The following is a 16,953-nucleotide window of genomic DNA, read 5'->3' on the forward strand; positions in this document are numbered from 1 at the left end:
GGGTTAGTTCAACTGATAATAAACCTTCATTTTTTATTATATTAAAAAAATTAACATGTCATACTTTCCTGCTCTGAGCAGCCCCAGTCCTCCTCTTCTGGGGTCCCCCACTGGCAATCCTGGCTTCTCCTCTTCAGCAAGTGGCCCCATAAAAAGCCATTTTCTATGGGGGCACTCGTGGTGGCTTGCACCCGAGCCAGCCTGTCTGTGTCTATTGACACAGACAGGCTGGCTCGGCCCCACCCGTCCCCTGCTTCTCCCTCACAGAGTCTGATTGACCTCAGTGGGAGCCAATGGCTGCCGCCGCCCTCAATCTGCCCAGTGGGACGATATGGATCTGGGAGAGCTGATGCTCTTGTGCACAGTGCTGAGTCGGGATTTGATTCAGGTAAGTATAAGGGTGGGGGGGTTCACTGCCACAGAATGTTTTTCACCTTAATGCATAGAATGCTTTAAGGTGAAAAACTTTCAGCCTTCAAAACCACTTTCACTTTTTGCAGGAATGGCTCATGTAGTCAGTGAACAGTAAATGTAAATACTGTGAAGAAATATGTTGCTTAATTCAAGTTGCATACCTATATGCTGGTCAATCCAAACCTGTCAAAAGGCTCATAAAAGACAGCATCTACGATTAAGCACGGGAAATGGCGAAACGCATTGTGGAGTTCTCTATGGGTGGAGGGCAGGAGCTGAAGCCAACTACTACTCAGCTTATTCACATTCATTCAACAGGGTGTTGGTGTCTGTGTGCAGATGGCCACAATTTTTTTGAAGTCTACTAAAGTCTGACCAGATGATCCTGTCTGCCTTGCACCAGTCTACTCACTATGCTGATCCAACTGATACACGTTTGAGGGGCATTTGAGAAGTACTATTTTCTTTGTTTTGGGATACATAAAATATCTCCTAATGTCAGCTTCCCTCCAGTCCTGTCCGATTTATAGAACACTACCACTGGTGGACACCCTGTAGCATCTGAGCTCAGCACTGAGAAAAGTGAACTGACCCTTTAAGCTAATAGAATCCCAATAAATCTTTCAGGTTTAATGGTGTCACACAGTATATGAAAATGAAAACTGGCCCTGCAGTGGGAGTGCCTACATTGCAAACCGATGGATGGAAGAGGAAGCATCGGTGGCCTTAAAAGATGGAGAAAGCACATAGTAGATGTGAGCTGTGTGGAGGTGTTCACTAGAAGCCCACAGACAAAGCTGGACATTGGCACCAAATCTGCCAAACCATTTTGCTTTGAAAGTTGTTGCCACCCTCCCCCTAGCGGCAATGTAGCACATTAGGCATAGGCAGATCTCCAGAAAATGGGCAATGTATGTGTTTCAGCTGTATGTATGTATATGCTTCAGCTGAAGGCCTCTTGAGCCCCCTCCCTGGGGAAAGAGAGCCTTGACTGATGGGGGCATGGCTAGGTGCATGACAAGGGGAACGACTGGTTGAAACATGTGGGATGGGATGGGCCTGAGCTCAGGGAACGTGTGCCCCAGGGAATTCTGGGTCTTTCAGACGAGTCGGTTGGAAGAGCTGCCCACTCTCCACTTTCCTACGTTATGGTATGTCACAGCTTGCTGCGGTTTTCTTGACCTTGCCAGCAGTTAAAGTTGCTGTAATGCATGGAGGAAAACCACCTGGCTTTCAGGAAAAAAACTCAAGACCTTCCTCTTCTAGAAGCTGACAACACCAAATGCATTAGCGCCTTGAGGCGATTCAGTTCGCATTTGCAGCGCTTTATAAATTTTTCATTCATTCATTCATATGCCCTTGATGGAAAATTGGAAGTAGGCTGTCTGTCCAGCACTTATGGCCCCACTTCCCTCTTGGTTAAGTTTGGTTAAGTGCTCACACTACGACCGTGACTGACACTGGTTAAATACAGTATGTTCGCATGTTATGTGTTGGAATTTAATAAAGCTGTGGCCTTGCCCTCTCCAACCTAATGGTTGTAAGTGTCTTATTTAATGGGGTAAAGGGCAAGGGTGGTATTGGGGACTTGATCCCATTGTGTTACATTAATTGGGACCTAAGTCCATTGTGCCTCAGCAGTCATGTCAATATGTTTCAGTTTGGCTTTACTTTAAATGTTGATATTTAGCCTGTTTTGTGTTTTTATGATGCATGTTGCATATTTAGGTTTCAAATTGTACTTAATTGGACATTTATTTCTTTTGCAGCAAGGCTCTTCTGCAGATTTAATGATTAGAAACATTCTTCTGGTGCACGCTGGAAGATATGGCTGCAGGGTGCAGACCATGGCTGACAGTGTATCAGATGAGGCAGAACTGCTTGTTAGGGGTGAGTATGCTAACACCATCCAATTGATTTATTGCCTAGTCATACTGGCACTGGGCTCTGGTGCTCAGTACATTGCAGGTGCCTCCATCTTCCACGTCCAACTCTGCAGTGTTTAAAATTAGCAGAAATTAAAGATTAGCACTTTAAAATGTCACAAATGCCAGGCGTCTGATGCAAATTATCTATATGATGAACAGTAATTACATTTTCATGCTCAATTGTGGGTCAGCCACATTGACTAATGAATCAGTGCTGTGCAAACTAGTGTACTAGATGAGCGGAATGTTCTCCTTTCCTAGCAGCTGCGTGGCGCGATGTGTGATTGTATCAGGCGGGTACCTCAATGTGCAGCTGGGGCAAAACTGACACCAAATCCTCTATTCAGGACCTGTGTGAGGTTTTCAAGTCTATGGAATATTGTTATGTATGTGTACTTCCCTATATCAAGGGAATAACATTTCTTCAGTTTGTAAAAGTGATGTAAACAGGCATATACTGATATTCTAATGATAGATAGATAGATAGATAGATAGATAGATAGATAGATAGATAGATAGATAGATAGATAGATAGATAGATAGATAGATAGATAGATAGATAGATAGATTTCTGTAGATAAGCCCAATATTAGATTATTATTATTATTACTATTATTATTATTATATTACAATGATATACACAGTATCTCCCAAAAGTGAGTACACCCCTCACATTTTTGTAAATATTTTTTTCTATCTTTTCATGTGACTACACTGAAGAAATTACACTTTGCTACAATGTAAAGTAGTTAGTGTACAGCTTGTATAACAGTGTAAATTTTCTGTCCCCTCAAAATAACTCAACACACAGCCATTAATTTGTCTAAACTGCTGGCAACAAAAGTGAGTACACCCCTAAGTGAAAATGTCCAAATTGGCCCCAAAGTGTCAATATTTTATGTGGCCACCATTATTTTCCAGCACTGCCTTAACCCTCTTGGGCATGGAGTTCACCAGAGCTTCACAGATTGCCACTGGATTCCTCTTCCACTCCTCCATGCTGACATCACAGAGCTGGTGGATGTTAGAGACCTTGTGCTCCTCCACCTTCCGTTTGAGGATGCCCCACAGATGCTCAGTAGGGTTTAGGTCTGGAGACATGCTTGATCAGTCCATCACATTTACCCTCAGCTTCTTTAGCAAGACAGTGGTAGTCTTGGAGGTGTGTTTGGAGTCGTTATCATGTTGGAATACTGCCCTGCGGCCCAGTCTCTGAAGGAAGGGGATCATGCTCTGCTTCAGTATGTCACAGTACATGTTGGCATTCATGGTTCCCTCAATGAATTGTAGCTCCCCAGTGCTGGCACTCATGTAGCCCCAGACCATGACACTCCCACCACCATGCTTGACTGTAGGCGAGACACACTTGTCTTTGTACTCCTCACCTGGTTGCTGCCACACACGCTTGACATCATCTGAACCAAATAAGTTTATCTTGGTCTCATCAGACCACAGGACATGGTTCCAGTAATGTCCTTAGTCTGCTTGTCTTCAGCAAACTGTTTGCAGGCTTTCTTGTGCATTATCTTTAGAAGAGGCTTCCTTTTGGGACGACAGCCAATTGCAGACCATTTTGATGCAGTGTGCGGCGTATGGTCTGAGCACTGGCAGGCTGACCCCCCATCCCTTCAACCTCTGTAGCAATGCTGGCAGCACTCATACGTCTATTTCCCAAAGGCAACCTCTGGATATGATGCTGAGCATGTGCACTGAACATCTTTGGTCGACCATGGCGAGGCCTGCTCTAAGTGGAACCTGACCTGTTAAACCGCTGTATGGTCTTGGCCACCGTGCTGCAGCTCAGTTTCAGGGTCTTGGCAACCTTCTTATAGCCTAGGCTATCTTTATGTGGAGCAACAATTCTTTTTTTCAGATCTTCAGAGAGTTCTTTGCCATGAGGTGCCATGTTGAACTTCCAGTGATCAGTATGAGAGAGTGAGAGCAATAACAAATTTAACACACCTGCTCCCCATTCACACCTGTGGCCTTGTAACACTAACGAGTCACATAAGACGGGGGGATGGCTAATTGGGCCCAATTTGGACATTTTCACTTAGGGGTGTACTCACTTTTGTTGCCAGTGGTTTAGACATTAATTACTTTGTGTTGAGTTATTTTGACAGGACAGCAAATTTACACTGCTATACAAGCTGTACACTCACTACTACAAGATACTGTAGATAGATAGCTATAGACTGATATTTATATAGACATAGATATTAAATTATTTTTATGTAGCGCTGGCCCCGTGGGGTTGCTACATATTACAGCATCCACACATTTCACCCTGCTGCCAGACATCCATTAGACACTAGACATGTGCATTCATTTTTGTCCGAATTTCAGGTATTTTTGTTATCGTTTTAACAAATGATAACGAAAGTGCAGAATCCGAAAACCGAAAGATCCGACATAAACAAATGCTTTATTTTCGTTTTCGTTGCGACAAAAGTTCAATATAGATAGGAGATTCAACATGACGCTGACAATAACAATCTGTGTCTATTGAACCTGTGGTCCAATGTGCCTAACCTTAACTCCAAGATTATTCTACATAGAGAGAAAGGATTCAACATAGAAAGAAAAGATTTGACATAGAGAAAAAAAGATCGCTGCTGGAATTGGGTGGGGGAAGTAAAATAAAAATAATGATGATGATGAATGTTATTTGCCGATTGTAACCAAAGAGGAGGGGCAGTATAATAGCTAGAACTAAGTACACACGTACAGCCAACTTACTTTTATTTAGAGAGACACACACACACACTGAATCATTTCAGAAGACAGTCAATCTTAGCTGGTCCGTTTGTCAGAGAACCTGAATTATTTAGCAATTAAGCAGAAGCACAGCAGCAGAACAATAGTGAAGCGAGCTACAGTTCAACTTAACTTTTTCATAATAATCTGCTGCTATTGTGTTAGTGTTGTGATACTTGATAGTGATACTAGTGTTGCTAGTGTTGTGATAGCCTCAGAGGCTACCCGTGTCGTGGGGGGGGATTTATTATTATAGATTCTATATTATAATGCCATATCAATATCTGACACAATGTCGGATGCCGCGCCCGCCATTGCACTTGGAGATTGAGAAACGAATGTGAAGGTTGGCTGACTGTTGGGGTAGAGTAGACCATTCAACATGAACGACGAAGATTCGACAAAGCAACAAAAAACATACAAACGTTGAATCTTTGGCTTATGGTGTCTGTCGAAAGTTCTAAGAAGATTCGACGGAGTAGCTAAACTGTGCGACGCTACAATCGTACATTTCTGGCCAAATGCATCCGCCCATAGGCTATAGAAAAATCCTAATGTTGGTTGACGAGTAAAATAATTAATAAATATAATGATTACTAGTCATACAACATTAGAATTCTACTAAAGCTAGCTTGTAGGTGGAAAATTCGACCGGAAATGTACACGTACAGTTTAGCTGCTCCGTCGAATCTTCTTAGAACATTCGACAGACACCATAAGCCTTCAATGACAGATTCGACCTTAATTAATTTTGATTTTCAGACGAATTCAATTCTTAATGAAAAACGAAATAAATAAAAACGAATTTCGGGAGTAACTAAATAAATGTATTTTTCGGACGAAAACTAAATTCCGAAACAAAATATTTCAGTGTGCACATGTCTATTAGACACACTTCTCAGTCAATGAACAGTCTCTTGCTTGTTTTTGTTGTTTTTATTAGGGGATTGAACTTGGTTGGGGAAAAGGGACATGGGATGCCTATAGGATGAATATTGCTTGGCAGAATAAAAGTAACTGCGCCACACTTCTCAGCAGAACAAAATGGTTGACTCTAAACTTGGCAGTCCTTTACCTCAGAACACTTCCTACAGTACACTACTTAGGAGCTCTTACTTCACTGTCCAACTTTAGTACTCCTGTCACACCATCAGCACATGACTAGGCCTCGCTCTGAATAAGTCCCAGTGTCTTTACTTGAGAGCCCTTTGTAGGCAGGGTTCTGCAGTACCCCTTTGTGGTAACAACCGATTTGATAGAGAAGAATAAATGTAGATGGATTACTGATCCCAGCAAGTCCGATTGCAAATCCTGCCCGTCCTCTTGGCAGCAGCTACTTGACACAAAACTCCTGCAGTCTCTCCCTCTGGCTCTACGTCCAGCTCCCCTTGGCATGTCTCTTCCAGAGCTTTCCACTGTACTTTCCACTCACCGACACCTGTCCTGGATCCTTCCTGAGTGACTTTACTCCGGACATGCTGACCAATTTTCCTTCCAGCTCCTGTTCCAGGACAACTCTCCATGACCGTGTAAGGCGAGGCTCCCTCCCAGCTCCCGAGCTCCCCGTCTGAGGTACACCCCCCAGAAAGGGGGTTCCCTCAGACACGACAGTCTTATGCTGGCCATACACTATACAGAAAATTGGCCGAACCCATTTTCGAAAAACGAACATTCAGCCGTGAGCACAAACGATAGTGCCATCATGTAATGACCGATAAATCGTTCAGTGGACATAAATGAATGCATTTTTTGTTAGTTTTTTTACATATACCTAGTACAAACAGTTAGGACGGGAAACACATTAACCTTTCAATTTATCATTCGTTCGGCAGAAAATTTCCAAACTTGTCCTTAGTTTTTTCGGCTCAAAAACGTCCCAACCATTATCGATTTTGTGCCCATTAACTGGCCAAAAAAAAAGAACGAACTGTCTAAATGACCGAATTTAGGCCAATTTTTTGTAAGAGTGTATGGCCAAGCATAACATTTCATCATCCAGTTCACCCAGCCGAAAACTCCTCCCCCAGCAGGTTCACCATGGGTATATGTAGAAGGCCTGCCCCCTGCCAATCCTAGTTGGGGATTGGTCAGGGCTCCCACATGCACCCCATGTCATTCCAGCTCTCTGCCCTGTCCCTTTTTCAGAACCTTCTCCCTGGAAACAGAGGAGGCGCCCAAGAGCCGAAGTACATGTCAGTCACCTACTGCTATTCTAAACCACTCCCCTGCCCCCAGATCAAAACAAACAGGCCTAGCTCACAGCATAGGCCTGCCTAAATTTACCTAAATTTAGAGGGTGTTACACTTATTAGACTGATATCCCAATGATAGATAGAGAGATAGATAGATAGATAGATAGATAGATAGATAGATAGATAGATAGATAGATAGATAGATAGATAGATAGATAGATAGATAGATATTTCTTTAGATATAGCAAAATATTAGCATTATTATTATTAGACTGATATTTCAGTTAGGGGTGGGCACACTGTTCAGCCCAAGCTTGATTATTATACTAATATTCCAAAGATAGATAGATGGATAGATAGATAGATAGATAGATAGATAGATAGATAGATAGATAGATAGATAGATAGATAGATAGATAGATAGATAGATAGATAGATAGATACTGATATTTCTATAGATATAGCCCAATTTTAGAATAATATTATTAGACTGATATTTCAATTAGCGATGGGCAAATGGTTCGGCCTGAGCTTCATTATTATACTGATAGTCCAATAATAGATAGATAGATAGATAAATAGATAGATAGATAGATAGATAGATAGATAGATAGATAGATAGATAGATAGATAGATAGATAGATAGATAGATAGATATTGTGATAGATATTGCGATAGATATTGCGATAGATAGATAGATAGATAGATAGATAGATAGATAGATAGATAGATAGATAGATAGATAGATAGATAGATAGATAGATAGATAGATAGATAGATAGATAGATAGATAGATAGAGACTGATAATTCTTTAGACATAGCAAAATATTAGCTTATTATTTTTATTATTTTTATTATTAGACTGATATTCCAATGATAGATAGATATAGACTGATATTTCTATAGATATAGCCCAATATTAGATTAATATTATTAGACTGATATTTCAATTAGGGATGGGCAAACGGTTTGGCCCGAGCTTGATTATTATACTGATATTCCAATGATAAATAGAGAGATAGAGAGATAGAGACTGATATTTCTTTAGATATAGCAAAATATTAGCTTATTATTATTATTATTATTATTATTATTAGACTAATATTTTGATAGATAGATAGATAGATAGATAGATAGATAGATAGATAGATAGATAGATAGATAGATAGATAGATAGATAGATAGATAGATAGACTGATACAGTATTTCTATAGACAGATAGATAAACTATATAGACTGATATTGTGATAGATAGATATTGCAAAAGATAGATATTGCGATAGATAGATAGATATTGCGATAGATAGATATTGCGATAGATAGATAGATAGATAGATAAAAGATATAGACTGATATTTCTATAGATAGATAAAAGATTGATGCCCCGTACACACGGTCGGATTGTCCAATGGAAAATGTCCGATCGGAGCGTGTTGTCGGATATTTCGACCGTGTGTGGGCTCCATCGGACATTTTCCATCGGATTTTCAGACACACAAAGTTGGAGAGCAGGAGATAAAATTTTCCGACAACAAAATCCGTTGTCGGAAATTCCGATCGTGTGTACACAAATCCGACGGACAAAGTGCCACGCATGCTCAGAATAAATAAAGAGATGAAAGCTATTGGCCACTGCCCCGTTTATAGTCCCGACGTACAAGTTTTACGTCACCGCGTTTAAAACGATCGGATTTTCCGACAACTTTGTGTGACCGTGTGTATGCAAGACAAGTTTGAGCCAACATCCATCGGAAAAAATCCTAGGATTTTGTTGTCGGAATGTCCGAACAAAGTCCGACCGTGTGTACAGGGCAATAGACTGATATTTCTATAGATAGATAAAAGATATAGACTGATCTTGCTATAGATATAATAAAGTATTATATTATTAATTGCATGATTTAAATAGACAGACAGACAGATAGACAGACACTTTTGTAGTTTTGAATAGAGCTGAACATTTTTCTTCCTGTGAATGGTATCCTGAGGTATCCAGGGAAACAAAGAATGCACAATGGAACACAAAGGGAATCGTAGAAGAATTGAGCGTCTTTGCGTAGCCGTCTCCTTCCCTGTGTTACAATATGTCACGCTGGTTGCAAGGCTAGCAGTATATGAGGCTCAGGACTGAGGTGTGGAGAGCAATGTAAAAAGTGTTAGCCCAGGCACAAATGATTAAAACACACTTCACCATTCTCAGTGGTAACCCTTATCCCAAAAATGTTTAGGAAATTATCTCCCCTTTAAAATTCTCTTTTCCTGATGCATTCATGTCAGTGAGCCATAACATGGGGAACATGTAACCATTTCATTGTGTAAATTTCATGTTCACAACTTCAAAGGTGTATATTCAGCTGCGTCAGCAACTCGCTATCATAGATGTTTAGATTGATTATGCTAATCAGACAAGGCATTAATCACAGTAAAGGTGACAAGAACACTATCAGAATGAACTGAACGTAGTATTGTTCACATTTTTTACATTTTTTTTTTTATCGTTATTCCCCAGGTGACAATGACAAGAATAGAGCAGTTATTAATATACTTTAGTTGGAGTGCGAAATCAATTCTGCTGTAGATAATCTGTCACTTCCATTTTATCTGAGCATTGTAAGCCATATATTTATCATAGAGAGTGCAGGAAGGCTTCCAAAGCGCTTACTTCTGAAAACATGGCAGGTCAAGGAGCACTGATTACATGGGGAAGGAACATACTATACAGCTGAAGTCCATCCATCATTTAACCAGCCTCATCTTTTCCATCAAACACATCCTTTTTTTCTATCCATGTTGTTATCTGCTGTAAACTGGAAGGTATTACTCTTCTATTGTTTTGTGTATCTGGCTCTTTTTTTACTGAGTTCCTATGGGGATTAGAACCAGAGAAGGTCACACCTGCCCGTATGTGTGTAGTGTGTATATACAGTGGAGACGGAAGGTATTCAGACCCCCTTAAATTTTTCACTCTTTGTTATATTGCAGCCATTTGCTAAAATCATTTAAGTTCATTTTTTTACCTCATTAATGTACACACAGCATCCCATATTAACACAAAAACACAGAATTGTTGACATTTTTGCAAATTTATTAAAAAAGAAAAACTGAAATATCACATGGTCCTAAGTATTCAGAACCTTTGCTGTGACACTCATATATTTAACTCAGGTGCTGTCCATTTCTTCTGATCATCCTTGAGATGGTTCTACACCTTCATTTGAGTCCAGCTGTGTTTGATTATACTGATTGGACTTGATTAGGAAAGCCACACATCTGTCTATATAAGACCTTACAGCTCACAGTGCATGTCAGAGCAAATGAGAATCATGAGGTCAAAGGAACTGCCTGAAGAGCTCAGAGACAGAATTGTGGCAAGGCACAGATCTGGCCAAAGTTACAAAAAAAATTCTGCTGCACATAAGGTTCCAAGGAGCACAATGGCCTCCATAAACCTTAAATGAAAGACGTTTGGGACGACCAGAACCCTTCCTAGAGCTGGCCCTCCGGCCAAATTGAGCTATCGGGGGAGAAGAGCCTTGGTGAGAGAGGTAAAGAAGAACCCAAAGGTCACTGTGGCTGAGCTCCAGAGATGCAGTTGGGAGATGGGAGAAAGTTGTAGAAAGTCAACCATCACTGCGGCCCTCCACCAGTTGGGGCCTTATGACAGAGTGGCCTGACGGAAGCCTCTCCTCAGTGCAAGACACATGAAATCCCGCATGGAGTTTGCTAAAAAACAGCTGAAGGCCTCCAAGATGGTGAGAAATAAAATTCTCTGGTCTGTTTAGACCAAGATAGAACTTTTTGGCCTTAATTCTAAGCGGTATGTGTGGAGAAAACCAGGCACTGCTCATCACCTGTCCAATACAGTCCCAACAGTGAAGCATGGTGGTGACAGCATCATGCTGTGGGGGTGTTTTTCAGCTGCAGGGACAGGACGGTTGGTTGCAATCGAGGGAAAGATGAATGCGGCCAAGTACAGGGATATCCTGGACTAAAACCTTCTCCAGAGTGCTCAGGACCTCAGACTAGGTTTACCTTCCAACAAGACAATGACCCTAAGCACACAGCTAAAATACCAAAAGGGGTAGCTTCACAAAAACTCTGTGACTGTTCTTGAATGGCCCAGCCAGATCCCTGACTTAAACGGCTGTCCACCAACGTTTACCATCCAACTTGACAGAACTGGAGAGGATCTGCAAGGAGGAATGGCAGAGGATCCCCAAATCCAGGTGTGAAAAACTTGTTGCATCTTTCCCAAAAAGACTCATGGCTGTATTAGATCAAAAGGGTGCTTCTACTAAATACTGAGCAAAGGGTCTGAATACTTAGGACCATGTGATATTTCAGTTTTTCTTTTTTAATAAATCTGCAAAAATGTCAACAATTCTGTGTTTTTCTGTCAATATTGGGTGCTGTGTGTACATTAATGAGGAAAAAACTTAAATGATTTTAGCAAATGGCTGCAATATAACAAAGAGTGAAAAATGTAAGGGGGTCTGAATACTTTCCGTCCCCGCTGTATATATATATATATATATATATATATATATATATATATTCTCATTTTACGGTATATACACTGAGCAAAATTATAAACGCAACACTTCTGTGTTTGCCCCTATTTATTATGAGCTGAATGCAAAGATCTACGGCTTTATCTATGTGCACAAAAGGCCTATTTCTCTCAAATATTCTTCCCAAATCTGTCTAAATCTGTGTTAGTGAGCACTTCTCTTTTGCCGAGATAATCCATCCACCTCACAGGTGTGGCATATCAAGATGCTGATTAGACAGCATGATTATTGCACAGGTGTGCCTTAGGCTGGCCACATTAAAAGGCCACTCTAAAATGTGCAGGTTTTTTTTTTTTTTTATATTAAACTTACTATACCTACGGGTTTACACAATGTGGAGTTTTCTGTTTCCTCTCGGTCATGCTGTATGTTACAATGTTAAAGACACTGTCATGGAACGTCCCACACTCCGCTTGAGTGCTTCCGTCATATACCACTTCCTCCCAGTCTGTATACAGATATCCCAACCTCTCTGAGCACAAAACAAGGCGACACTTGCTTGTTGCTAACATGAACTGACTTTATTTAGAATCAAAATTACAAGACTTTATATGCCGTTGGAACCTCCTCTAACAATACAACTGTAACCTAATTAACATGAGCTAATTAACTAATCCTTTATACAGCCTAGGTGATTGAGACATGACCTATTGCCCAGACTGAGTTAATTATCACAGGACATTTTCTCACAATAGCAGCAGCTCCAATAGGAGTCATCCCGTCTCCTACATTGTATAGAGGACAATGTGATCAGCTCATTCAATTAACATAAACACAGGTAGTTGGAGTTGATGACACCAGCATCTCCTCACGGGATGTGTCCCAACAGTATGAATCAGTCTTATCAGCAGGGGGCTGCTGGAGGAATCCCCCCTCCCTCTTCAGGGACACAAATCCCAGATGACCACAGCAAGGAGTACCCAACAGAATCAAACAACATACAATATATACATATATACACGACTGAGTCCGATTAGTACAGTTCAGACTGGATTTCTAATTCACCTCACAAAGAGTATTGTTCCATTGAAAATCCAGGGCCCATAATCAAAAGGCAAGAGGCTTGCATTCAGTCCTCTCCAACAGCCTCTGTCCTGGCTAGGTCTGTCACATTTCTCCCCTTTCGGCAGGAGACTAACACAGGAGGAGACCCCAGACGGGTTGACTCCGAAGTTAGTCCATAGTTCCAGTCCTCTAATGCCTGTACCCTCACAGTACACCAAACAAATTGTTCCAAACAGAGTATTACTCACCCAGCCAACCTCTGCTTCTCTTAGAGAATATATCTGCCACTGGGGAGAGGCCTGGACTGGCCCTTCTCCCTGGAGTCCTTTCTGCCGCTGGAGAGAAGACAGGGGGACTGAGCTCACTCCATCCTGCTGTTGGGGATCTGGGCCGACTGCCCAGCATCCCTGGGGTATACAGGTGGGGACTGAAGCCCCATCCACCAACACCAGATCAAGCTGCAGTTGTGAGGTGATGACTGCATTCTCTCCTTGGATCCTGATCTGCAGCTCGCGATAGACTGCCACCTCCTCACCTTGGGCCTCCACAATTGCTGCAGGTGTGGGGCAGAGGTCTTGGACCCTCTGTCCGGTTGCCAGCACTTCTGCTGGGGGTTTGCCAGGTGGTTCCTCCTCTACAGAAACGTCTATTAAATCCCCAGTCTCTGGAATTGATAAAAGTTTGGGACAGAGGTCTTGGACCCTCTGTTCAGTTACCAGATCTTCAGCTGGAGAAGTTTGTTTTAACTCCATAGATACTGCTGGCAGAAAATCACATGTCCCTCTCAGTGTTGTGGGAGAAAGGCCGACTACCTCTTCTCTCAAGAAGGCCGAAGCCACTGTTGGTGCTGGACAGAGCACAGTGAACTTTGGCCCTGATAGCAGCTCTTCTGCTGGAGGCTCATCAGGTTGTTCTTCCTCAGCAGAAAAGTCTATCAAATCCCATGTCTCTGCAACTGATGTCTGGGGATAGAGGTTCACCATCTCCTGTCCATTGAACCCAGAAGATGCTATCATTTCTGGGCAGAGGTTAGCAGAGCTCTGCCCTGATGTCAGCACTTCAGGTTTGGGGACGGCAATCTCCGGATTTTCCACTGCAGATTCTCTGGCATGCTGCTGGACAGGCACATTCCTCCATCCAAGATCATCCCATGCAGAAACAGGATCATCAAGGTCAGTCAGCACTTGCTGCATCCGCCATAAGACCTCCGCCTCCATAGCTGCGGGGGCAGGTTGGCAAAGCACACTATTGCTCTGCCACATTGCCGACTCTTCAGCCAGGATTTCAGGGTTGTCAGCTGGTATTTCCTGATAGTCCCAGGCAAAGGGAGCCCAGCCTTGGCACTGAGCAATGTCTAGCAGCCGTCTGTAGGCGATCTCTAGCTCCCATTCCTGAACGGCCAGAAACTCCAAATCTTCCTGTGCCCAGTGCACTTCAGAAATGTTCAGTAGCCCTTTTCTGAAATCCATGATTTTGTCCACCCGCCACTCCAAATCACTCCCAAAGTTAGGGTCCCCTGTCAGCTTCACATACAACAGTCCCAAGCCTCCGTAGCTTAAGCCTTCTGTTGGGCTGTCATCCGCTATCCAGGGACATGCTTGGGATACATGCCACCGGAGGGCTCTGTAGCTCTTATCCAGCTTTATCTCTGCCCAGACCAGCCTGCTTAATTCAGCTGTCTGCTTCTTGTGCGTTTTTTCTCCCAAAAACTGCACCCGCAGTCCGTACTGCGACCAGTACCTTTCCTCGATGGAGGGGAGAACTTTTCCCTGGTGTCGCTGCTCACAGGCTAGCGCTTCTTTCCAGAGTTTGCAGCGAATAGAATCACACCATCCCAGCAGTATCCCGACCTGCTCTGATACTGGTCCTCTGTGCTGTATCTGCATCTCTCACAACCTCCTTCTGAACTCCTCTTCCATGGCGGCTGGTATCTGTACCTCTCCTCTCCTGCTATCTGGACCTTGGATCCAGATGGAAGTTTGGATGTCCCAGACTGCAGGAAGCTTTCCCGCTGCTTGCCACCAATGTCACGGAACGTCCCACACTCCGCTTGAGTGCTTCCGTCATATACCACTTCCTCCCAGTCTGCATACAGATATCAGATATTCCAACCTCTCTGAGCACAAAACAAGGCGACACTTGCTTGTTGCTAACATGAACTGACTTTATTTAGAATCAAAATTACAAGACTTTATATGCCGTTGGAACCTCCTCTAACAATACAACTGTAACCTAATTAACATGAGCTAATTAACTAATCCTTTATACAGCCTAGGTGATTGAGACATGACCTATTGCCCAGACTGAGTTAATTATCACAGGACATTTTCTCACAATAGCAGCAGCTCCAATAGGAGTCGTCCCGTCTCCTACATTGTATAGAGGACAATGTGATCAGCTCATTCAATTAACATAAACACAGGTAGTTGGAGTTGATGACATCAGTATCTCCTCACAGGATGTGTCCCAACAGTATGAATCAGTCTTATCAGCAGGGGGCTGCTGGAGGAATCCCCCCTCCCTCTTCAGGGACACAAATCCCAGATGACCACAGCAAGGAGTACCCAACAGAATCAAACAACATACAATATATACATATATACACGACTGAGTCCGATTAGTACAGTTCAGACTAGATTTCTAATTCACCTCACAAAGAGTATTGTTCCATTGAAAATCCAGGGCCCATAATCAAAAGGCAAGAGGCTTGCATTCAGTCCTCTCCAACAGCCTCTGTCCCGGCTAGGTCTGTCACAGACACATCCCACGGAAACTTGTGGACACCGGTCTTTCTAAACGCAGCCCGGTCGGAGCCCTTTTCAGTATATGGAAGCTTCTCCCATCTTGGCTTAAACCATATATGCGGATGATCCATCCTCTGGTGTTTACACCACAAGCTTTGGTGACTTATTGGGCATATGCCCATTTGGGTCCATTTTTTCTGGTAAGCCTTACCGGAACAAAATTCTAACACTAGACCTCCTCTGTAACTCTAAACAAGTAATCTGTAAAAATGTTTAAAGTGTTGGCTATGGAGTTTTTTACGTACCGAAGTTTGGCGCCGTTTAACAAAGTGTTCAATTTTAAAGTGTGACATGTTGGGTATTTATTTACTCAGCATAAGATCATGTTTCACATTAAAAAATCGGGCTAACTTTAGTGTTTTTTTTTTTTAATTCATAAAACAGTTGTCTTTTTAAAAAAAAATAAATAGCATTTGAAAAATTGCTGCGCAAATAACATGTGACATAAAAAGTTGCAATGACCGCCATTGTATACCCTAGGGTCTCTGCAAAAAAAAAAACATATATAATGTTTGGGGGTTCTGAGTAATTTTCTAGCCAAAAAATGATGGTTTTAACATGTAGGAGCAAAGTGTCATGGCCCGTACATACGAGCGAAAATTCCGCCAGCAAAAGTCCGATGAGAGCTTTTGGTCCGAAATGGGACCGTGTGTATGCTCCATTGGACTTTTGCTGGCGGAATTCCAGCCAGCAAAAGATTGGGAGCATGCTCTCAATTTTTCGGCCGGAAAAAGTTCCGATCGAAAATTCCAATTGTTTGTACCAATTCCGACGCGCAAAATTCATACGCATGCTCAGAACCAATTCAACGCATGCTCGGAAGCATTGAACTTCATTTTCTCGGCTCGTCGTAGCGTTGTACGTCACCACATTCTTGACAGTCGAAAGTTCAGCAAACTTTTGTGTGACCGTGTGTATGCAAGCCAAGCTTGAGCGGAATTCTGTCGGAAAAACCATCCAAGATTTTTCCGACAGAAATTCCGTTCATGTGTGGCATCAGAATTGGCTTGGGTTGAAGTGGTTAAAGTGGTTGTAAACCTCAGACATGAAATATGAACAAATCATATCCCTCTATAGTGTGTACTTGTCTCAATTAGGAGCACTAATGCCCTGTACACACGGTCGGACTTTGTTCGGACATTCCGACAACAAAATCCTAGGATTTTTTCCGACGGATGTTGGCTCAAACTTGTCTTGCATACACACGGTCACACAAAGTTGTCGGAAAATCCGATCGTTCTAAACGCGGTGACGTAAAACACGTACGTCGGGACTATAAAC

General features: G+C 42.3%; 1 protein-coding gene across 3 annotated transcripts in view; it reads left to right on the forward strand.

Moving 5' to 3' along the window:
- The window catches only part of CNTN5 (contactin 5), a 2,213,095-nt gene that overhangs the window by 1,999,595 nt on the left and 196,547 nt on the right, over positions 1 to 16,953 (forward strand). For all 3 annotated transcript variants that reach the window (XM_073613049.1, XM_073613051.1, XM_073613050.1), the window contains one exon: positions 2,184 to 2,304. In XM_073613049.1, coding sequence (XP_073469150.1) covers positions 2,184 to 2,304 — 121 coding nt within the window. The remainder of the gene's footprint in view (positions 1 to 2,183; positions 2,305 to 16,953) is intronic.

The sequence above is a fragment of the Aquarana catesbeiana genome, linkage group LG02 (genome assembly GCF_042186555.1).
Source record: "Aquarana catesbeiana isolate 2022-GZ linkage group LG02, ASM4218655v1, whole genome shotgun sequence".
NCBI classification, from domain to species: Eukaryota; Metazoa; Chordata; class Amphibia; order Anura; family Ranidae; genus Aquarana; species Aquarana catesbeiana.